This window comes from Papio anubis, chromosome 10 (assembly GCF_008728515.1).
Source record: "Papio anubis isolate 15944 chromosome 10, Panubis1.0, whole genome shotgun sequence".
Taxonomy (NCBI): domain Eukaryota; kingdom Metazoa; phylum Chordata; class Mammalia; order Primates; family Cercopithecidae; genus Papio; species Papio anubis.
In genome coordinates this window covers 27,436,948-27,461,960 of record NC_044985.1, presented here as the reverse complement: position 1 = coordinate 27,461,960, position 25,013 = coordinate 27,436,948, and the positions used below count along the sequence as shown (strand labels likewise).

At 35.6% G+C, this 25,013-nt stretch overlaps 1 protein-coding gene across 7 annotated transcripts in view; it reads right to left on the bottom strand.

The window, feature by feature from the left end:
- Window positions 1–25,013, bottom strand: part of ARHGAP15 (Rho GTPase activating protein 15) — a 627,654-nt gene that overhangs the window by 194,348 nt on the left and 408,293 nt on the right. For all 7 annotated transcript variants that reach the window (XM_031651767.1, XM_031651764.1, XM_031651766.1 and 4 more), the window contains one exon: window positions 11,199–11,276. In XM_031651767.1, coding sequence (XP_031507627.1) covers window positions 11,199–11,276 — 78 coding nt within the window. The remainder of the gene's footprint in view (window positions 1–11,198; window positions 11,277–25,013) is intronic.

Genomic DNA, 25,013 nt, shown 5'->3' with positions numbered 1-25,013 from the left:
CCTAAAGGACAAGGCTGGCAGGGCTGGCTCTGATCTTCCAAGCCTGGAAGCTTCCCCCTCTTCTTCCTGTCTTTCCAATGTATTCCATGTTGGACGGGTGGATAGTGAGTTCAGGCAGAGGTGGGTGGTGAGGGTTGGGAAGAGGAACATCTTTCACTGGACTGATTAGACGGCAACTCTCAAATTCTGAAGATATTCTTTTTGGGGCTGTATATTTTCCTGGGTCTGGGTTGTGGTCCTGAGAGCTAAAGCCTACATTTCGATAAGAGCCTATCCTTTGCTGGTGGCCCAACATGACTCATTAATGCACTTGTTTGTTAGATTCATTCATATCAAAAAAACTTTTATTTGAAGGCACAGTTAAGAGCTAGGGATACTGAGGAGTCCAAGACAGGGAAGGTCTTGCTTACATAGATGCCACAGTGTGGAGGAGGAAGGCAAGCACTGAGGTGATAAAGAAGCAAGGTGGGGCCAGGCACGGTGGTTCACGCCTGTAATCCCAGCACTTTGGGAGGCTGAATTGGGCAGATCACGAGGTCAGGAGATCCAGACCATCCTGGCTAACACAGTGAAACCCCGTCTCTACTCAAAATACAAAAAATTAGCCGGGTGTGGTGGCGGGCGCCTGTAGTTCCAGCTACTCGGGAGGCTGAGGTGGGAGAATGGCGTGAATCCAGGAGGTGGAGCTTGCAGTGAACGGAGATGGCGCCACTGCACTCCAGCCTGGACGACAGAGCGAGACTCAGTCTCAAAAAAAAAAAAAAAAAAAAAAGCAGCAAGGCACTTTTAGAAAGCATGTGCTCTGAAGAAAGGAAAACACGATACTGGGAAAGGTAGTAGCTGGGTGTGGGTGCGGTGAAGGCATGTCTCAGACGCATTATTCAGGAAAGGGCTTCCTGAGAAGGTGACCTGACTGTGGAGAGGGGGGCATCTTGTGGGGATCTGCTGGAAAGTCACTTCCGGTAGGCAGGAGCAAATGCAAAAGCCCCAGAAAGAGGATGAGCTTGATGAATCTGAGGAAGAAAGGAAGCCGTAGTGGTTGAAAAATAATGAGGAGGGGAGAGAGCTACACAGTGACGTCAGAGAGAGAGGAGGGAGCAGACCTGGGATGCCTGCAGATCCTAGTATTTTCTCACTAACTCACACTGAACCATCACCAGGGTTCTTAGCTGATAGATTGCAATGCCCATGCACATGGAGGCTCCATGTGAATGGAAAGGTCACTTGTCCTAGTCACTGCTGTATTTCCGGTGTCCCACGTACTGCCTGGCATCTAGTAGGAGTTCTTTAAGCATCTGTCAAATGAATGATGTAAAAGCCAAAATCTTATATTATGGAGCTCATCTCTATATCATCTATTAATCCTGGGACCCTCAGAGAAGCGAGAAGCAGATAAGGCTATCTGCCGCCACCTCTCCAGTGGGTCCATACACATGAAGGCATAATAGAGTCTGTGTGGTTCTAAGTCATTCAGACCTTAGTTTGAATCTCGCTTTAGCCCTGAATTTGTTAACTTTGAATATTTATCTTCACGTTGTGCTTGGGGACCTGAAAAAAATTTCTTCCCATCTCTGCAACTGTTACTTTCCTTTTCAGGAACAGCTTTAAGGAGATGAGAATAGTTTTTTCCTACAGCACACTTTTGTTAGGAAATGTTTCCAAAGTACATGGGGCACCTTGGAAAAGAGGTGCTATATAAATATATGTGAGTCACTAAAGCTGTAATTACCAGCAACAGGGATCCTTGTGTGAAAACAAAAACAAAAGACATGCTTTCAAAATTCAGGGCCTGGGGGTTAGCAAGAGCAGTATGGCTTCATTGTTATTTATCTAACCCTAAGTATTTCCAACATTTTGGAGGACTAAGATAGCATGCCAAGTTATACCACTATTTCCGATATCATGACTGACATGTTCGATTACTAATAACATACCATGTTGAGGGACAGTAAGTTATCTCGCCTCAAGCTTTGTTTTGTTGATACAGAAAATGGGGATATGGGATCCTTCACTATTCATTTCTTTTATCCAGTCTAAAATTAAGTGCTAACTTATAGGCGTCTGGGAGAAAACATAATGTAAAATATAGCTTGAGTTTTATTTGCTGAGAAAATGGAACCAAACATAATGTACCAATGAAGTTATCTTATATAGAGTTGGCTTGTATAAGATGTTCATCATTCTCTTATTTTGTAGACGCAAACCTTTATTTCATACATTCAAAGTGGCAAGCACTTTGGTATGCTGGAGATACAAAAATGAATCAAGTTTTCTACTCTTAATAATCCCCAAAGCATTTGGGGGTTATTTATTAAAAGGGTAATTTAAAATGGATTTTTTTTCTTATAGAGGCTGAACACCCAGAAAATATAGTATTATAATGAGAACAAGTGATTTGGGATTCCTTAATGTTAAAAATAAGATAGCATCTCTCTGCCCCCTTCCCCATAGCAAATTGAATCCAGCCACCAGGCAATATATTTTTGGGAGTAAGTTTAAAATAGATTCAACTCCTGGCTTCAATACTGTATTAATTTTGTAGCCTTAGAAGAGTTACTTAATTTTTCTAAAGTATAATTTCCTATGCGAAGAATGTGAATAACAAAGTTTATCTACCTTGAAAACATTTATGAGGGTCAGAGATAACTCTAACTTTGAGTACCTGTCATATAGTAGATTCTCGATTAAATGCTCCTGTTATCAGCAATGACATAATTGTATTACATTTTTCAATATTATTTACCCCTTGGTTTTGTTAGCAAATGATTAGGTAAAGCACCTTTTATTTTCATTTCAGAACTCACAACATTGGAAAAGGATTGTTATGGTAAAATGCGTAATTTTAATCATACTAAAACATACATAATATATCCATGGTAGTTTTTAGTTATATAATGAAGCAGTTCATAAAAGTTTGTCAACATTTTTATATTAATCAATAGCCAAAGAGAAGATTTCCCGTCACTAGAAAATTGGTTATCGAAACAGGTATTCATGGTCTATTTCTGCTTTTTTCAAATGAAAATCTTGTACATGTTATGTCTTGGTAAGTCACATCTCCACTAGAGAACCAGAATAAAACTAACTTGCCACTGTGCAGGGAGTTTCCAAACCTGGCTATGCACTCTACTTATCTGGGGAGTTTTTCTTTTAAAACACTTACTTATAGCTCAAAGTGCAAACTTTTTACATTGGAATTTTTAATGAATGAGCTTCAAAAATATTTATTTTTGAAAAGCTCTACCACTTGATTCTTATGGCAGTCAGGTTCTAAGATGACCCCCCATTATCCCCACTTTCTTGTGTTTATGCCTTGTGTAGTCCCCTCCCCTAGGATGTAAGGTGGGAATTGTGACTTGCTTGTAACCAACAGTAGGTAGCAAAGGTGATGGAATGTAACCTTCATGATTATGTTACATGGGATTAAAACTTCTGCTGTACTAATAATCTGTCTCTCCCTTGCTGCTTTGATGAGGGCAGCTGCCATGTTGTGAGATGGTCCATAAGGCTTTTGGCCAACAACCAATGATGGATTGAGGCCTTCAGTCCAATAACCCACAAGGAACTCAATCTTGCCAATGACCATGTAAACCTGGAAGCAGACCTATCCTCAGTTGAGCGTCTAGATGAGAACCTGCCTATGGCTGACACCTTGATTTTGCAGCCTTGCAGAGGATTCAGCTAAGCTGTGCCCAGACTTCTGACCCACAGAAACTGTGAGATAATAAATTTGTATTGCTTTAGGTAGCTAAGTTGGCAGTAATATGGTTAGGCAGCAGGAGATATGCAATACAATTCTGATATGCAGTCAAGGCTGGGAACCAGTGCTACAGTGTTGTTAGAGCAGAAGCAAGCATGGTGTGTTTTCCTATGAGGCTTTTAATAACTACTTATTAATTTTGATGGTTATGGCAATGATTTGTGATGATGATGATGGTGATGATCATGATGGAATTTTGTAAATATCTTAGGGATTTTTCTTGGGGATTAGTAGTTACATAACTCTGACTAATTTAATTTCTAGACTCTAGCCAAGTCTATATGGAAAAGCCACAACTGAATTAATAGTTAAAATTTCAGTAGATTTCACTCTCCTTCTCCAATGAGTGTGAAGCTATTCTTTGCAACTTAGAACATCCCCAAAACATATTGACAAGATGAAATTATCTCTTTTGTGTCCAAGAATTCAGAAGGCCTATGAATTTGGCTAGTAATGATTTCAAACACTGGATAGTAAAGAGTTTCCAAAGTTTTATTTGGTTTTTCTTCCAATTAACAAGGAAAATTCAATCATGTGGAAGGCAAAAACCATATTTGATTATAAATATTTGGTATCATGCTATTACCAAGAAAATGTAATATTGATTTGATTTCATCTATCTACTTGTCATCTTAAAGTTAATAATAACTATCCCCTGGCTGATTCAGTTTTTAAAGTCCTCACATTTCCATTATTCCCATTTTGGAAATGAAGAGTTTGTGATTTAAAGGGGTTAAAATAGTTTCTAGTAGGCTTTCAAATAGTTCAGAATCAAGATAAATAGGTCGATCCTTCAACTTTTATCTGGTGCTTTTCCCCATTAGATGGTCTCTGCCTTTGTTTCACAACAGCATTAGGTCAGCTCCTTATTGCTTGGTATGTAATGAATTAGAAGACACAATCCACAGTAAATGTGTGGTATAGCTTTGCTTTAAAATAAGTAGCCAGGATTTGTGTGTCTTGGAGACTATCAGGATTCATAAACTTACTTTTGTACTATAATGTAAAACTCAGAAACTATATAAATGTGCATGAACACAACTAACTTGCTCTTTTGACCTCTGTGTTCAGCATTATTTACTAATGCCAATACGTTTTCTTAAGCAGCTAGAAAACAATACATGCTTCATCAATAGTCTTTGAGCTCCCTGACTCAATGTAGCTGAAAAATGAGGGCTAAGAAAGTTTCCAAAGCCCTGAACGATGTTAGAGTCTGGCTCTTTTATGATCAAGTGATCTTTTCAACTTTAATGGGAAAAATAAATCATTGTTAAAAGATAATCTTGTCACATGAAAGCCAAAAAGGTGCAATATCAATGATTCAACTTACCAAAAAGCCACCCTGTGGAATGGAATAAAGCAAATAACACAGTTTGTTTTGTTGTTGCTGTGGTTGGCAGTGAGAGTAGAGTAGGCTTAAGGAAATACTTCGTTTTAAAAATAATAAGAGGGCAATATAAACTTACTTAATAGAAAAATGAATGGACTTGATACAAGGGCTATTTTATAAGAACAGAAATTTGAAATCCTTTTTCAGATCTTTTTCTGTTTCATCCAATTGCTTATTTCATGATGAAACTGCCAATTGTTCACATTCTTTCTCACTTTCTCTTGCTTTTATTCAATTTTTGATGCTGCCAATAATATGAAAGGCACAGGGATAGCTACTAAAGTTGATGCTTGGCTTTGCTTTAAGGTACAAATCTATATTAAAGTAGTTTAGGTACAGTTGGTAAACAAAATTGTTTTTCTAATAGTTTTTTTCAACGGAGCTTATTCTTAGCATGTTTAAACTAAGCACATTCATCTCTTTAAGTCAATATCTAATTTGGATTATTATGCCAATAAAATCTAGGTAGATAAAGATATCTACAAGACTATAAATTAATGAAAAAAATCCTCTCATTTAAAACAAATGCACGCGCGTGTGTGCGCTCACACACACTGAAACAAGATTCTTGATCATGTAGATTTATAGCATTTGTATACTTTGTTCCTCCTTGTTTGCAAAAGTAGAGAAGGTTTTCCTTAACAGTTTTTCTTTATATTTTGTTTCTACAAATGAAAAACATGTCGGCCGGGCGCAGTGGCTCACGCCTGTAATCCCAGCACTTTGGGATGCCGAAGCGGGCGGATCACTTGAGGTCAGGAGTTTGAGACATGGTGAAACCCCGTCTCTACTAAAAATACAAATATTAGCCGAGCACGGTGGCGGGCGCCTGTAATCCCAGCTACTCAGGAGGCTGAGGCAGGAGAATGGCGTGAACCCGGAAGGCGGAGGTTGCAGTGTGAGCGGAGATCGCGCCACTGCACTCCAGGCTGGGTGACAGACCGAGACACCCTCTCAAAAAAAAAAAAAAAAAAAAAGAGAGAGAGAGAGAGAGAGAAAAAAAGATAAAAGAAAAACATGTCTAAAATCCTGGTAAGAAGTAGTTTTCTTCAGTTCAGGAAAACAGAGAGAATATTTGTAACTGTGTACTAAGAGACACCCATTTGAAAAATTCCCAGTCAGTTCTTCCAGCAATGCTTCATAGCTCTCCCATTGGCTCAAGGGCTCGGGAAGGTTCATAGCAAGATTTTTCCAAAAAGAAAGGCAATCTCTCTTGTCCCTTTTTCAAAGGGTGAAAGAGGTTGTCTAAGTTATACCAAGTGAGTCTGAACTGAATTTGTAGTTTGGGCAATAAGCCTAAGGCATAGATGGGCAGCTCAAACCCAAGTGTCAATGTGGGAAGGAGGGGGAATTTAGCCTGGGGGAATTTCCAAGACTTTCTGTCAAAAGTTCTCAAGACATGCAGCATCCTCTATGCTGAAGTCTGTCCTTTGCAAAGTACCCCCCCATGCAAGAAAACTGTAAGGAGGTCACAGATCATTCTGAAGAATCAACGCAATGTCACAGGCTGATGACAGGTTGACATCTAAGGTCATGGACCAGTTTTCTTTGGGGATGCCTTCACAAAGCAGAAGAGCTGTATCAGCAAAATGTCACTGAAAGCTGTCACCAAATTCAACAAACAGGGCAGAGCACTGCTCACAAGCGCACCAACAGCCCAGTAAATCGAGAATCCTCGATCCCTTTCCCAAAGGCTGCAACAGAATAGTGTGTTAAAGTAGTTTCTTGGGCCAAACATAGATACATAAAGCCATACAGAGAATGGCAATGCCAGGCTTCTTCATAACTGTGATGTTTGGCGTTTCTCCAAACAGCTCTTGAACAATTTTAGCAAAACTCCAACGGTAGTACGCGTCACTAACCAACACAAGAGGCGGGGTGTAAAGGAAAGTCATGAATGAGCGTGCGTAGCACGAAAAGACTAATCTCTGCTTTTATAAAGAGATAATCAACAGCTGATGAATTGGAAATGCAGAATGATGGCGGTGGTTTGCATCATAGGCTCTGAGTCAGACAGATCTGGGATCTAGTCTTAGCTCCTTCACTTATATGTTATATGACCTTAGGACATTATTTAATATCTGAACTTCAGTTTTTACAGCTGTAAAACGGGAATAATAATACTACCTACTCTATGGGATGGAAGAAAGGATTAAATTAAATTATATAAATAAAGTGCTTAGGACGGTGCCTGGCAAATAATAAATTATGAAAATGCTGCTTACTTTCATAATAATTACTATTATCATCATTACTAGTTATAATTAGGAAATGCTTTTCAAAAGTGAACACTTTGAATATAACTTACATGTCATCTGAACTGGAAGTATAATAAGGGTATCTAATTCCCCCTGATTTAGTAAGTCAAACAGAAAACCAAAACAAATTGAGTTATTCAACTGGTGTATTTAGAATTGCTGATGATTGTAGAATTCAGGAAAATTAGTGAAATACATAAATTGCAATTCATCTGTCTTGAAAATCTCAAAAATCAGTTTTTATTTGTCTAGTCTAACAGTGGGCAGGGCTTACTTGTTTAAAAATGTGTATTTAGAACCTTCTAGAAAAGAAACATGTGCAAGGTGAATAAAGGGGAATAAAGTATGTTAATACAAGGCAGATATGCCAAAAATCATTTATGTTTCATCTTAGACTGCAAAAATGATGCACTGCCTTTACATAGCACTTTATGATTTTCATGGAATTTTCCCTGCATTGCCATTTTATTCTATTAGACACACAGAGACACACAGAGAGACGGCCACAGAGGGCCACATGTACACTTACAATCTCTTTGCACCCAACACTGATTATTTTCAAGTCAGCTCTACTATTAGAGTCCTGGTCCAGATGGAGGGGAAGGTATGGCATTAGCAACAAGGTTGTGGGGCCAGTCCAGAAAACACATTCAAAGGATAATCTGATTAGCAAATTTTGAAAGGGGTTGGTATATCCATTTCACTTATCATCTAATTCAAAAAACTCCATAACACTACTTGGACAAAGTTACCAGTATCAAAGGTCCTAATGAAGCATAATTTGTGTTGAGTATGTTGCATTCTGACAGTGCTATAAACCAGGGAGACAGTTTACTGACAATTCTGTGCTACCAGATACCAACGCAGGCCTCTGTCCAGCTTTACATTGTCAATTCTCATGGAAACATGAGCGGTTACATAGCCTCAGAGTACACTGAAGTTTGGATTGCAAAAGATGAGATGGACAGATTTCATATTTTCATTGCAGATTTTTTTCTTTGCCTTTTCAAACTACTGAGCATAATTTTTTTTAAAGGCAGGAAATGCAACTAGTGTTTGTTTCTAGCATGGCTTCTGTTTTGAGATTTCTTCTTTGTAGAAGAAATGTGTTGCCCAGCTGTCTAGAATCCCAATCAGGATATCGTTTCAGCATAAACTGTATTATAAAAATGATTTTAGCTGATTATAAGCTAGAATGAATATGAGGCTAGGGCTATTTTATCCAAATTTTACCCACAGAGGGGGCACTCTGATTCAGTTAAATGGAAATAATATAAACGAATGAGGTAAAGTTTAGTTCTGTGTTTTGCCCAGGAAAGAGAGTAATTGTGAAAGACAAAGAATTGCATTAGTGAACAAGCAGAGCTGTGGAGATTCTCAGTTATAGAGATTCTTAGAAGCAAGAGTCATGTGGCAAGTGGCCAAAAGTATTGCAATCAACATTTAAAAAACTGGTTCAACCCAAGATGAATTGCTGGAGAATTGAATGCTCTCCAGTTTTAATACTTCTCCTACCTGCAACACTCACGTACATTGTTCAACAAATATTAATTAAAAACTCCCTTTATGAGGAGCTCCTTGTATGGAAACACCAAGGCTAGAACTGGTTAATGGGAAAAGATGCAAGGATGATTCAAGTTCTACCTTTTTAGAGATTTGTGAAAGAGACAGACATTTCAGCCAGTATCCTATTTTTTGATTCCAAGACTTACAAATTTTAATGTTTCTGAAATACAATCACTGAGTACATTTGATTATATCCTTTCCAAAAGTTGGCATTAAATCTATGGGTCTTATAATAGATGGAATTTTAAAAGTTAGATGTGAATGTACTACTGTAAATTCAGCTATTCAGTGTAAGGGGAACAGAGAAGAAATCTAACTGGAGGCTTCTTGAATGAAATTACTATAATCTGGGCCTTGAAGAAAAAGAAGAAATCTACCAGGCTGGAAGCTTGTGTATGTGGGATGAGAAAGAAAAGATAGGAGGATATTGAAAGTAAAGGGAAGAGCATATGCAAAGACATTAAAAAACACAACAGTATGGAAATGTGGGAGTACAGTTTATATATTAAATGTATTATGAAAAACATTCAGAGAACCTGAAGCCAGCTATTATAGAAGCTAAGCGGGAAGCTAGAGTACAAGGATTTAGGATTTGGAGTTCTTCTGAAGACACTCTTGACTGTTTTTAAGTAAAAGGAGAACTAACATGAGTCTGTCACATTCCTAAGTGTTGTAGATGTTATTCAATTTAATTTTCCCAAATGTTCCCAAGGCATCCCCCCACTGTTTTTCCTGATAGGGAACAGAGGCATAGGGAGGTTAAGATACCAAGGATACAAGGAGAGAGTCTAAGTTCTACCTCATCTGTATGATTTTAAAACCTATGAGCTGTCAATAACACCAACTTAAGATGTTTCGGTCTTCTTGTTTTTCATTTTCTAATTTTTAATTTTTATTTTTTGAATTAATATACATTTTTAGAGCAGTTTTAAGGTTACAGAATAATTGAGCAGAAAGTACAGAGAGTTAACTTATATCTCCTCACCCTTCCAAAAGTTTTCCCTATTAATAGCATCTTGCATTAATGGGGTAGATTGTTATAATTGATAAGCCAATATCAATACATTATTATTAAGTAAATATTATAATTTACATAAGGATTCACTCTTTGTGTTGCATTTTATGGGTTTTGACAAATGTGTAATGACATGTATGCGTAATTATGGCATCATACAGAATTGTTTGCCCTCAAAATCTCCTGTGCTCACCTATTCATCTCTCCCTCTTTCCCCCAAACCCGTCTCACTGTTTCCACTCATCTTTTACTCTCTGTAGTTTTCCTTTACCCAGAATGTTATATTGTTGGAATCATGTGTTTTCACACTGGCTTCTTTTACTCAGCATATGCATTCAGATTACTCTAAGTCTTTTCATGGCTTGAAAGCTCATTTCTTTTCATCCCTGAATAATATTCCATTGTATGGATGTATTCTGGTTGGTTTGTCCCTGCACCTACTGAAGGACATCTTAGTTGCATCCTAGTTTTGCCAATTATGATAAAAGCTGCTGTAAATATTTGTATGTAGGTTTTTTTGTGTTCATGAGTTTTAAACTCATTTGGGTAAGTACAAAGAAGTACTGGATCATATGATAAAAATACATTTATTTTCATAAGAAACTGCCAAATTTTCTTCCAAAGTGATTGAATCATTTTTCATTTCCACCAGCAATGAATGAGAGTTCCTGTTGCTCCACATCTTAGGCAGCATTTGGTGTTGTCAGTATTTCAGCCATTCTAACAGATGTGCAGTGATATCTCATTGTTTTAATTTACAACTCTTTGATAGCATATGCATTTCCTAATTTTTTTCTTACCTACTATATATTTTTTCTATTATCTGTTATTTTGACTTTCACATTTTCCATCATTCATTGGTTCATTCATCAACATATAGTAAGTGTCCATTGCAAGTCAATAACATTTTTTGAATATGGGTCATTTTTCTTTTACTCTTTTTCTATTTTTTCCCCATTTTTATTTTGACATGTTCCATTCATTATTTATTTCACATAAGCTATTAATTTGTTTCTCTATATATTCTATTCATTTCTAGATAAACTAGTTGGTTATCTTTTACTTTTCTGATAATTTTTAAATTTCCTCCACTTTCTCATTCTCCTGTTAGTTTTATTATTATTTATTCACAGTACGTACAGCACAGTGTCTGAAATATTGTTCCATATGAAACTGTTTGAAAAAATCTCTGAAGTGGAAATCACTTACCTTGGTTGACAATAAATCTTAACTTCTGTATTGTTGCCAGATTGCCACTAACTCGATATATTCCATCAACATCTAGACCTGAAGACAAAAGGGCATATTTTATATTAGCACATATAGGAACTGAGATGGTTAAAAAAAAAAAAAAAAAACTATGAAAAGAAGGAGTAAATCACACCAAATATCTCTTCTTCTCAGAGAAAACTAATTTGTATGTTCTAAATTATGCACTCTTCAAAATTTTAATCTCAATAAAGTAATTATGGTGTTCAGTCATAATTAAAATTATCATCAGTAAATTTGAGTCTAATTGAGGCACAAAAGGGCAGTAGGTAGCATAGGATTACATCATATATTTAAGGTTCATTTCCAAGGAAAATATAGGAATCAAACTGGGTAGGGGAGAAACCTCCAGACATTTGTGTATTATTGCCTTTTTTCTACAAGGTAAAATAACTCAAGACATTTGTGAGACATTTGCTACTGGCCTGACTTACTGTCTTCCTGCCTTTCTGTCTCTCTTCTTCCCTTCCTCTCCTCCCCTCAGCTCTTTATCTTCCCTCCATTTCTGTTCTGTTCTATTCTATTCTATTCTATTCTATTCTATTCTATTCTATTCTATTCTTGTTTTCCTGTGATTGCTACAGAACAACATGTTTTGGTCTGATTGTTTGAAACTAAAGAGTAAAAATTCTATTCTAGATATAATGCTAGTTTGATAACTTCCAGTGTATTATAGGTAATGGGTGCTCCATTATGGAGAGAAAAATAAAAAAATCTTTAGCAAAATGGTAAAATGAATTTCAGATTATTTTAGAACTGTTCATCTGTAATTCAAAATAACTTATCCTGGCAGTGAATTTCAATAATCATTCACTTGTTTTCCATACATCTATTTATAGAATCTAGTTAATTTCATGACCACGTTATGAGGACAACGAAGAAACAGGAAAACGAAAAGGGAAACAGTTAGTCAAACACTATAGTAGTATCTAAAAATGCCGAAAACATAATTTTAATGTCAAGAGTGTATATTCTTTGATGTGTCTGGGCACACAGAGAGGCCTAGGTGAAACTGCCAGCAGACGCAGAGGTCTTATCTCAGCAGTTTCTCTAGGGAGGTGGTATAGCATCATGGATAATCATTGTAATTCACAATAGTATTAAATATATTGGTAGAAATTATTGCCATAGTATAACAGAATAAAGGCTTTCCAAAGCTCTTTACTGGCATAAAATGAGCTCATTTATTGCTTTACTATCTCTACATTTTTACACACTTTATATTAGGAACACTTCTGCCATTGTGCAAAATATTTCATTGGGAGGTTAGGGTAGAATAACATAGCTTAGAACACTGGTAGTAATGGCATAATTTAGGACAGTCATTCACTATAGTTTTTACTCTTCCATGTAATAAACTATATGATTACTTGAGATAATGGCAATAAAATGGAATAGCTATTAACAAATGTATTAATTGATGTGACTTTATAGTTCTAGAATAATCTAAGAAATGATTGAGACTCTGTCTCTCCCTGAGAACTATAAATTGTGAGGAATTGGATGAAGCTGGACACCAGTTAGCCAGTGGTGAAACTTTCTAAGACATATATATTTGTAAAAATCCAATATATTTTTTCTTCGTAATGCACAAATTACCTCCATTAATCTAAGTCTACTCTGGTTTGTTTGTTTTAAAGTACAATTTCTGCTTGACAGCTTAAATGTGATAATAGTCCTAATTAAAATTTTTCTAATATTTAATTCCTACCTTTAGTATTGGTCTATTTTGGTCTTAAGTTCACGCACTTACACCCAGAATGTTAAAAAATTAATTTACAAAAAACTTATTAATCATTTTTTTCCTTTGTCATTAGATGCTATTTGGTACTTAGTTTTAACCTATGAAATTTTAAATAACATGATAGATTTAAAACTACCAAAAATTTTACATTAAACTGTGTCCTTTTCAAAGTTTTCCCTCTTAATTTTTTTGAACATATAACCACTGAGGAAATTATCTTAAAATTATTCTCTAAAATCATCCTCAGAGGCCCTGAAATGTTTATAGAAAAATGTTCATAATGGCATGCTTGGGGGTTTCGGGGAGAGTTTTGGATTTGGAAGTAGACAAATGGCATCAGAACCATGAGTGGTGAATAAAGTCACCTTGATGTTTGCCACCACAAACAAACAAACAAACAAAGTTTGATCAAGTGAACGTGGCCCTGATTTTTTCCCACGGATTATCAATTGATTTTAAGGAATTTAGAGAAAAAGAATTATTGTAGAAAATAGAAACATCAATGGAATATGTGGGTCTATGTTCTCTAAATGAGAAATTCTAATGTTTTTTTTAAAAATCAAATTAGTCTGTTTTACAATGATTAAAGATAAAATGTGAATATCTATTACAACAAAAATGAGAACATTGTGTGTTTTTAAAAAATGTTGTTTTGCTAATTAGCTAGACCCTTATCAGAGGTCTATTATAAGTGAAATTATTTGAATTTCAAAATTTAATTGCAAATAAGGGTCTTACTTAATCATTGCTTTAATATGCATATTTATACAAGGTGTAAAATCAAATGAATGTCTATTGTGAAGTTAGCACTCTTCCTTTTCAAATATTATTCTACATGCCATTGAAATGCATAGAGTCGTAAACTGGTTTTTAACTGATGAAATTCCCTATATCCAAAACGTTTTTTTCTTTTAGAGAGTTACAATATAAGAAGTGCTTTCCTTCGTCTTTCATACATTTCTTTAAAAAAATTTTTAAGTCCAGTAATCAAAACCATTTGAAAAAGTCATATGGATTGGACATATATTACATATAAACAACTGGAAAGCAGTATACTGTTTAAAGAAAGCAGCCTCATCCTAAAGTAATAACACAACTTTCTTTTGGCATAAAAGGAGGGAGCACAGCTGGTGGAGACAGGAAGGGTAAATCAGACCTGTGCTACCACTGTGGTTGTAGACCTGAGTCACAGCAGAGAAACTGCTTTGTGACTGGAGATAGAAACCAGAAAGTAAAAGGGAGTAAAGCAAAACATATTAGATGCAATATGAATCTATCTTGACACAACTTTCAAGCCCTTTAAATTCAAAGATACCAACACTATATATCTTGTGAGTGATAATGATCTCTGACATTAGCGGCTCCTGCTTTGAATGGCTCATGCTTTCTGGCTATCATACTTTTTAAATTACATAAATAGAGTGAAAATGACAAAGTTTCATATGAAAAGGGAGGGTATTACATTTTGTGAAATAATCTGGAACATATCAGTGAATTTTAACAGTTATAAATTATGTAGGTACAGTATTGAAGTTGATTTGCTTTCCCCTGAATGGCTCACGGAACAGCAGACCCAAAGTTCTAGGACTATTACCCAAATTACAATTATTCACGTGCCATCTTCCTTTTACTCCAAGAACTTTGAAAGTTATGCCAAACCAAACCAATGTAAATTGGTGGATTTGGACATCCTTTTCATGACCACATTATTCTTGCTGGATTGCAAACTACTTATTTTGGAAATATAATTAGACTTCGTATGATTTTTAAATGACCAATGTCTTCAAGGTACCTCTTTTGTGCTTTGGAGAAGGTTGGTGAAAAATCGCTTTGAGAGGTACCTCTTTCAAGAAAATAACATGACTGTAAATGCTAACAGGATTTTTGCCTGTTATGCTAAAAATACTTTGGGAACACGATAAAACTAAGTCATTTTACTTTTTTTAAAAAAATCAGACTGGCATTAATGGTAGTATGAAAAATTCTCTGAAGAAATCCACATTCACTGAAATATTGTTTATTTGTTCATCATCAGCTAACCTTCTTATATTTCAAAATAGTGTTTACTGTTGGCAGAAATCACTGGGTATTGCTGTAGGGGATTTTTAAAAGTCTCCCCACCCCCTCCCTCACTTTTCTTTTTTTTTCCCTGAAGAAGCTTAGACTGGGATAGACACACAATTAGGAGTTATTAGACCAAATGGTGGTCTAAGCCCAGCGGAAAGAATGCAGCTGTCATGAGTAATTCCCACCATAAATTTTAGACACTTTGCAAAAAGAAATCTAAGACCAACACTCTGTCCAGAGTTGACTGGCTTATCTGCCAAAATATGGGCAGTTTTTGACAATGCAGACGAGTCTGTTAAAAATAGTCGAAAACTGGTTTAGGTAGCATTTTGGGTAGCCCGAATGATGGACACACCACGCAGATGTGGAGTTTGAGCCTGGTTGAGTGGTGTGCCCCGAAAGTCTGCTTGGTTTTCTGACACACAACAAAATGCATCTGAACCTTTGCAGCCTGCAAATGTGGGCTGGGAATTTTGCACAAACAGTCCCTCTCCTGAGATTTATGGCGCATCCTAATTCCTAGGAGGCCAGAGCTACCACAAGAAATGCCATTCTCGCAATACTTTGAACTTCTGGCTTCTCCCTCCGGTGAAAACCTTTGAGCACAGGAACACTCAGGTTGCCCTCAACCCCTGCACTTTTCTCTCTCAGTCCTTCCAAAGTTCTACTTGGGTTCTGAGCTAAACATGAGAAACTCTGGTGCCATTTAGACCTATCCCTCCTCCTCTAAGTTGAAGTGAGTGTTTCAAACATTTTTTTGCTAGCTTATTTGTTCACACACTTTAAATTCAATGACTGAGAGTACAAGATATAACTTAGAATTCTAATCTCTCTTCCAACTCAGTGGTGTTTATTTTGTACCTATCTGCCATTTTTATTTAATTATGGTTAATTTCGTATGAGATGCCCATCCTTCAATAGCCTTGCTATTTCCTAAGAATGATTCCCTTAGGAAATAGCGGGCACAATTTTGATTTTCAAACGAGAATAATTTTATTCTATAGGATAACTATATGACTTCATAAAAACCATTCTAAAAATATATACAGGTTTTTTTTTTTTTTTTTGCTATACTTCCATGGTTTAAAAAAACAATAAAAACCAAAATTAAACCACATAGAACAATATACAATCCAAACTAAGGACAGTAGCTGCCCCAACCTGCTTTCCAAAGATAGTTATTGTTAACAGTTCTATTTTAGGCCAGGCTCAGTGACTCACACCAACAATCCCAGCATTTTGGGAGGCCAAGGCAGGAGAATCATTTGAGCCCAGGAATCCAAGACCAGCCTGGGCAACAGGGTGAAACCCTATCTTCACACACAAAAAATTAAAAATTAGCCTGGCATGGTGGCTACTCAGGAGTCTGAGGTAGGAGAATCACTTGAGCCCAGGAAGCTGAGGCTGCAGTGAGCCTTGATCACACGACTGCACTCCAGCCGGGGTGGACAGAGCGAGGCCCTGTCTCAAAAAGAAAAGTTCTATTTTCATTCTTTTTGTTAATGTTAATATGTCATATTTCTGTTTATTAATTAACTTTGAATGGTATTTATTGATTTCTCAGAAAATATAAAGAGCTTAGTGCATTCACAGTTCCTACCACTTATCTGTACACCCTCTTTCTCTTGAGTTAATTTGCCTATTTCTATATGTTAGCATATCAAATTATCTCTGAGCTATGAAAAATAAAGCAGTATATTTATTCTTACTTCTCTCTAGTACTTCCCTTCCCAGTTTTACTCTGTATGCATTTATTGTTTATATTCTTAAAATTTGGGACATTTTGTTTTTTTATAACTATTTTGTGACTTATCTATGGGTTAATAGTCACTATTTTTTAAAAAGGGAGCATGTTGGGGTTTAACATTAAAATTTAGTTTCACAAAGGAGAGCTCCCGAAAGACTTAACTTGTCCTCTTCTTCCTTTGTAGGTTTCTTCATTTCTTCAGATTAAGTCCTGCCCAACAGAAGTTTCTGCAGTGATAGAAATGTTCTGTCTCTTTGCTGTCCAAACCAGCATTCACTGGCCACATATAACTGGCTACAGAGAATATTAACCACTTGAAACGTGGTTAATACAACTGAGGGACTGAATTTTATTTTATTCAGCTTTGAGTAACTTAACCACACATGGCCGGTGATGACCATTTTAGACAATGTGACTCTAGGTCAGCATCAACTACCCTCCTTCTCTTGTATTCCATTGTTATTCTTTCTTGGATTGAATTTTAAGAAATTTCTTGATTCATAAAAGGATGTGATTGATAATTTTTCTTACTTTACCCGTCTGACTGTTTTCTTTTGCTTCCTAATTGATTGTTGACTTGAATATTTATTTCAGTTTCATAATCTTTTACTTTTCTAACTTTGAAAAATAAATGTTCCATTATCTTCTAGCATCCCTGCTGTTAAGTCTGATGTCAAATTGATTCTTGACACTTTACAGGTAAATTGCTTTTGCTCTCGGATTAAAATTTTTTTTTTCTCTTTAAACTTGTAGTAGTAAAATGTCACTCATATGTGCTCCCCATCTGGGCCTTTTCATTTGGAAAACATTTTCTTATATTATTTGCTCAATATTGTTTTCCCTCTATTATCTCTCTTCTCTGTATCTAGAATTCATTTAAGACAGATTATCAAATATTGGATTACCTTTATGATTGAGATTGATTAAAATAAACAGTGGTCATGGGTACCTCTGTATGTGTCCAGCTCTCTCCCTCCCTACAACTTGTCCAATCTTAAATGAGAATGGTATGTGGGGGTATCTTGCAGAGTAAAAGGGTGGTGAGTAGACAATAGGCCAGGGGTTCTCCCCAGTTATCAAAGTAAGGGAGACTTAACTTAGGGTATAGAGAACTTTACCTATTTTGCACCTGGGAAAAGGTATATCTAATTCTATTGGAGAAGACCTGAGACACTTTCTTCTCTATTGCCTTCTTTCTCAGACGCCAGCAACTTTTCCATCCTTACAGAAATTGCTCTCAGGCTCAAGCACCTGCTGTAGATGCCTCTTTGGTGCAGAATAAAGAAAGAGGAGGCCAGTTCTCACAGCTGTTAGATCCTGTTATTTAATGAATTACTTTCTTTACTGCCCTCTGGACAATTTCTATTCTTTTTATTTGTTGACTCCAAGTTTGGTTATTCTCTGGGACATCCCTGGAAAGAACTGTGCCTAACTGTGGTGTCTGGGAATGGTGTTTCTCCTGCTTTCATTTCTCTATTTGTTTGATCCCATCTGCTTCCTCTCTTCCTGGAATTTCTATTTCTTGTCTGCTGATGGCACCTTTTCTGTTTTCAGCACCATTATCAGTTTTTTTCTTTTTAAAACACATATTTTCTATTATTTCATTGGGATTGTTTTGAGGGAAGAGAATCAGACATAGTTTTTCAGTCTGCCAACTTGAATGTGAGGCCTACATCGTTTTTCACAAAAACAGAACCTTAAAAATTGAAAACAGAAGTTTCATTAGTTTGTGAAGATACTACTATATAATTTTCATTATTGGTACATGGGAAATAAATGGTAAGGGATTAAACTGTGAATATTTAAAACAGTCTTTACGCAATTGCAATTCGAATGTTGGAAGAATAGGTTGTTACAGGTGAGTTGCAGCACATCTCTCACTTCATTTTTCTTCCTCCTGTCCTTTTCTGTGTTTATAGAAATTCCTACTATCATTTATGTATTTTTCAATTCTCTTATTACTGAGGTTGTTTCAGTTTTCCATTTCTTTCATGAGCCTTTTCTTTTCAATTTTTATCTCATTTTGGTTTTTTGTTCTACCTTCCTCATATCTCTGCTATGAATGCTTGCTTCATAGACACAATTATTGCAACAAGTTTTTCTTTTTAATGTCATAACAAAATACCTTCAATTTTTCCTTCATTATTTTATTTGCTTTTGGTTATCATTATCTAGATTTTATTGGCTCATTTTTGATTATTCATTTCTGAAAAAAATGTATTTAATCTCCCAGGTATTTGTAGGGGATTCATAAGGAAAATAAGAATTTTTATTCTCTTAAGACATGGAAGAGATAAATATTTGTTGCTAATTTTTCATTAATGTTAGACTAAAAAGAGGTCACTAAGGATTTTTTTTTTTTCATTTCTGAGAAAATGGCTTAGAACCTATGATACAAAAAAATGAGCAATTATTTAAAATTGTTTATATAGCCAGTGTCTGAGCTAGGGGCAAATTCCAGATTTAAATTAAATACCTTGAAAGAGCACATAATAAAGGAATATATATATGTGTATATATATACATACATACTAAGAAAAAGGTGGTATCAAATAGACTTTTGAATCAGAAAGGAGAATGCTTTTTCAAGGACATTTCATGGAATACTTGGGCGATTGGGATCATTTTCAAATGCTTCACCCTCACTTCCTTCCTTTGCCCCTGTTACTTCAACCTGTTAATATTTGGAAATAAGATTGTTGTTTTTTTGCAAAAATACTTATCGTTAATATTGGTCTTATTTGCTCTTCTGCCCAGTCCCAAACTCTTAACGAGCCTTGTCTTATTTGGACACTGGAGAAGGCAGATGTTGTTATATTGCTCCAGCATCAAAATTGGGTGAGGAAAAGAACTAAATACCCTGAGTGTTAAGTGTGTTATCGGTTCTGCATTGTGTCATCTATGTGGTTAAGTGTGTTAGTGGTTCTGCATTGTATCATTTATGCCTTGAAAAGTTCTGGGACAATAGAGTTTGGGGATTGTGGGTGGGGGGATGGTAGGGAGACATGTGGGAAGAGAGTGGCTATCTTGCTTTTTACTATTATTAGGTATTCTTGTATAGAGACGCAGGGTTGGATTCAGTCTTTGAAAACAATTTATTGCATTACTCTCCTAGTTTCTTCATCTCTCTCATTCATGTTAAGTGGGATATTAGACATTTCCATAAGTAGAAGAAAATCTCACTGACTTCTTCAAATGTTACAAAAAGAAAAAAAAAGCCATCCCTCCTCAATGTGGATACAGGGGAAAAACCACTGTCATTCCTCATTATTAGAATTTTTCCCTTATATTTATACTTAGTTCTTGCCAAAATATCTCATCAATTTTCTTATAATTGGAGATGCTTATCCATACCATTGGAATCTGGTAGTATAGGCAGCAGTATACTTTTAAAAATATTATTTCCTGGTTTCCATTTGCTGTGATTCTTTTTATGGATTAGGCTTTTTTGTGTGTATAGCCTCTATACATTGAATTTAACTCCCACTTTTAAAATGATTCCTTTTAACTTAAGGATTACCAAATGGTAAGTCAACCAGGGCAAAGACAAGGGGAAAAAGTTCCAGTGTGGCTAATGTGATATAGATTGATAAGCCATTTATGTACCTTGCTTAATACCTAGTTAACATGAAACAATAGTGGAACAATAGTGTCCTATAATGTGGCTCATTTTCTGCACATTGAATCTTACATCTCCCTCTAAGCTAAGAATTTGAGGCCTGACTGCATGAAGCCTGCAGGATAGTAGACATAAATGTGATTTATGCCAGCCTTAGGATCATTTGGAAATATCTGAAGATAAGAAAGATCTCAGCAATATTCTGAGTTTGCTTGTGAAATTTCTCTAGAAAAGAACCTAGCTTCGGTGGTCTGATCAGACCAAAGATGATGAACTGAAATGATTTCTGGAGAGTGGGAAACAAGGTACCTATAAACAGTCATTGACAAATTATCTTACATGTTTCTTTTTTTAAAAAATCTTAGTCTTGAAGACAAATTTTGGTCAATGATTCTGGTTTTCATTAAGTGAGAGCTGTTGCCTTGAAGAAAAACTTAGTGTATCTGGAAGATATTGAAGTTGGAGGTTGTATTTGGTTTATCTCATATTATTCTCTGAGTTTCTTTTATGTTGCAGTTCTACTGTTATGCTGTGATCATGCTGATGTAAATAAATCATTCATTTGGTAGTATGACTTGCTTAGTGTGTTTCATTAAAATAAATAGAAGTAACAAGAACAATGAATCTAATTTCATCTGCCACTATCATCTGGTAGTTTGCAAGCCAATATGCCAGCATAACCTGAGATCTACACAGCAGTGGGGTGGTCACAGCAGGTTTAAAGAAAGAAAACCAGCTTCCTGGAGATGCTATTCCTAAGGAAAGCTTGGAGTCTCAGGAGGATTAATCTGTACTATGTGCCCATGTACATTTTTAAAAAAAAATTTAGCAAGATACTATTTCATAAGTTAAAGAAACACAATAAATGGCTCACCAACACAAACAAGAAGAAAACTGAAAAATGGCTCCTTTTGGGATGAGGTTGTAAGAGTTATATAAAGTGTACCTTTGATCCCATCATACTTGAAATAGATATTGATTTAAAATTCATACATTTGCCATCATTCTTTTCAATCCCTCCACCCGTAATTTTTTTTTTTTTTTTTTAACATCTAAACAAAGTGACCTCATTGTTTTCCACTGGATTTTTTTAAACATTGGCTGGGATGATTGAGATTCAGGAATGTGGGAAAATGGATTCCCAAACCACGTCCCTCCTCTTTCATTCTGAACTGTAATTTTTGGCTTGGCTTGAATCACAGTCATCACATTTCAGCCTGAATCTCTCTGTAAAGTGATCTTTCTTAAACATTTCTCTCACTCATCAAGGGATCAGAAACAAAGCTGTTCTAGCCTTTCAGCAAAACACTTACAGGCAGCTTTTACAGAGAAGTCGCAAGAGCTAAATTTCCTCTAAAATTGTTTGAAAAGCGAACATTTTCAGTGTCTCATTGTCCTTTTTGTGAATCTTGTCATCTGTATGCCATGAGCTCCAGCAGCTATTTTAATCTGTTTTTGTTTGCAATCCATTTGGTGTCCACCCAAGGAAATGCAGGTGATTCTAATTAACTTACTGCTGAAGATGTAGGAAAAAAAAATTCCAATTGTGATGTAGCGAATTATATACTTAAAACCTTTCTTCAATTATTTATAACACATTATTAATGAAAATGTTATATAAATATATTTATCACCTAGTTCATTGCTGTTCACTTTTTAAAAATCAATGGGGATTATGGCACAAGAAAAAGCCACACACATTCACAAATACAGACACAATACAGACCCCAAGAACACTTGCCAACTTTTATTTAACAAGAGTAGCAACTTAAAAATAACATTATTTTTACTTTGTGCAACATAGTTTAATATCTGAAATAACTCTGTTCCAATAAAAATCTATTGAAATACTCTCAGGCCTAACTCTGCCCTGAAGGTAAAAGTGATTAATTGAAAGATTTTGGCAGATCTCTGCTCACCACCAGGGCAGTTTAATTTAGAACACATTCAACCATTTCTCAGTGTCTCTGTGTTGGTGGAGCATAACTTTTGATCTTCTCTGGGGAGGTGCCTCTAATTCAGACCCTTTGGCTTGCCACTTCCTGGAGGGTTTTGATGGCTTGCCTCTGCTAAGCATTCAGGTGAGAGAGAGCGCTCCCCTGGCTGCTGCCTCTCAAGTGAGTTCGTAAAAGCAAATTCCAGGCACAAAGACAAGATATTCTACAAACCCATTTGAGTACACCGACCATCAGCAAAGTCCTATTTAGATCACAGACAAAATGGTTCTTTTTTCAGCTTCTTGCTGCCTGTCTAAACTTCTGAGAAATTATAGTGTCAGTAGCCTCTTTCCCAGGCAAAGAAGAAGGTGCTCTTAACTACGACAGTGGATGAAGCTGAGACATTTGAGCTTCCTATTCTCAGGAAACACAAATAGGATGACTGTTTTCTTTTTGAGAATACAGGAGAAACTGTTTAGCGGATATTATTAATACTTTTGCTAAACAGAAAGGTGGGACTAGGGCATGTTCATTCCTGCTTGGCAGATGGACCTGTGTTAAACTGTGATTAAATGGAAGAACAGATGAATTCTAAGATATTCTGTGGCCCTTGAATTGGTGAATTCCAACTCTCCAGGCAATTTGACAGGTATTGTGTAGGCACTTACTATATTGCAAAAGTGTACTAGGCATTGGGGTATAGTAACAAACATGGTATACACACTGCCATATGTAATGGAGCCATAGCATGCACTAAAATGTGAGAACATATATTCTCTGTGAGGTGGATTATAAAAATGATTCTGTTTTTAAATCGTTTTACGTATTTCCCAACTATTTTATAAGTGTTTATATACATATATATACACACACGTGTATAGTATATACATATATATTACTCTTGTGAACAAACAATATTAATGACATTTATTATGAAAACATTATGACATAGATTGAAATTATTTGATAATATATACTTATGAGTTTATGTTCCCACAGACCCACTTGAAAAATGTTTGGAGACTATCATAAATCTGTTCTGTATCCTTGAATACTGTATTTTGTATCTCTAATTTAGCTGAAAGATGGTTTAAGACTCTTGAAATGAGGTTCAAAATCTTCATGGGACACACAGTAGAAATCTCAAAATTAAGTATTTCATAAACTATTTCTTACTGGGGAAATCAGATCCAGATTTGGAGATAGAAATATAAGGTACCTGGAATAGAACTGAAAAGACAAAAACATTTTCCCTACTTAGAAGCTCTACCTTTCCCTGGACAATTTATACCATTGGCTTTTGCAATTTTGGGACTCGTACAAAAAGAAATGCATAAGCAAAAGCCAAGAGGTAGCAATAAAGTTGGCTTTCTGACTTTCTTTTGTCACAACATAAAGTAGAAAGATTAGCCTTCTTCTAGTGGTCTAGGAGAGACCTAGCTTCTCAGCTTCATTCTGTAGTACATAAGGGCTGTTAACAATCTAACAAAGAACTATGCACCCTCTGTTTACTCGAAATACTTTGTTGACTTAAAAAAAGGCATTCCAATACCAATTGTTCCCTTATTTAAACTCATCTAGCACTAGTCTAATACAAACCAGATTTTCAGCTTCTGGGTGATTTTGTCACATAGATCTACATTGAAAGATTTGTGGAAATATGTGGGTATTTGCATATGTATATATACACATATATATTTATATATATATTTAGTATCTCTCATTTCTTTCTGATTGATTGTCATGGAAAGAAAATATTTTAAACTAACATGTGCCAAAAAATGGACAAATGAGATTACATCAAACTAGGAAGCTTCTGCACAGTAAAGGAAACAATCAACAGAGTGGAGTGATAACCTATAGAATGGCAGAAATTATTTTCAAACTGTACATTTGACAGGATGTTAACATCAGAATGTATAAGGTACTCAAACAACTCAATACGAAACAACCAAAAACCAAATGACCTGAGCCCAAGTTAAAAATGAGCAAAAAACTAAATAGATACTTCCCAAAAAAGACATAAAAATGGCCAATAGGTAAACGGGAAAATGCTCAACATCACTAATCATCAGATACACGAAAATTAGAGCAACAATGAGATATCACCTTACCTCTGATAGAATGGCTATTATTAAAAAGACAAAAAATAATGAGTATTGGCAAGGATGTGGATAAAAGGAATCCCTTTTATATTGTTGGTGGGAATGTAAATTAGTACAACCATTATGGAAAAAAGTACAGAGATTCCTCAAACAATTAAAAATAGAAATACCATATGATCCAGCAATCCCTCCCACTGGGTATATATCCAAAGGAAATAAAATCAGTATATCAAAAAGATATCTGCACTCTTATTTTATTATAGTAATATTTACAATACCCAAGATATGGAATTAACCTAAGTGTCCATAAACGGTTGAATAAAATGTGATATTATATATATCACGTGATATATATATCACATATATAATATCACATTTTATCATTCAACCATTTATCATATATATATAACACACACACACACACACAAATGGAATACTATTCAGCCATTAAAAAATCCTGCTTTCGTGACAACCTGAATGAACTTGAAGGACATTATGTTAAGTGAAATAAACCAGGAACAGAAATATACATATTG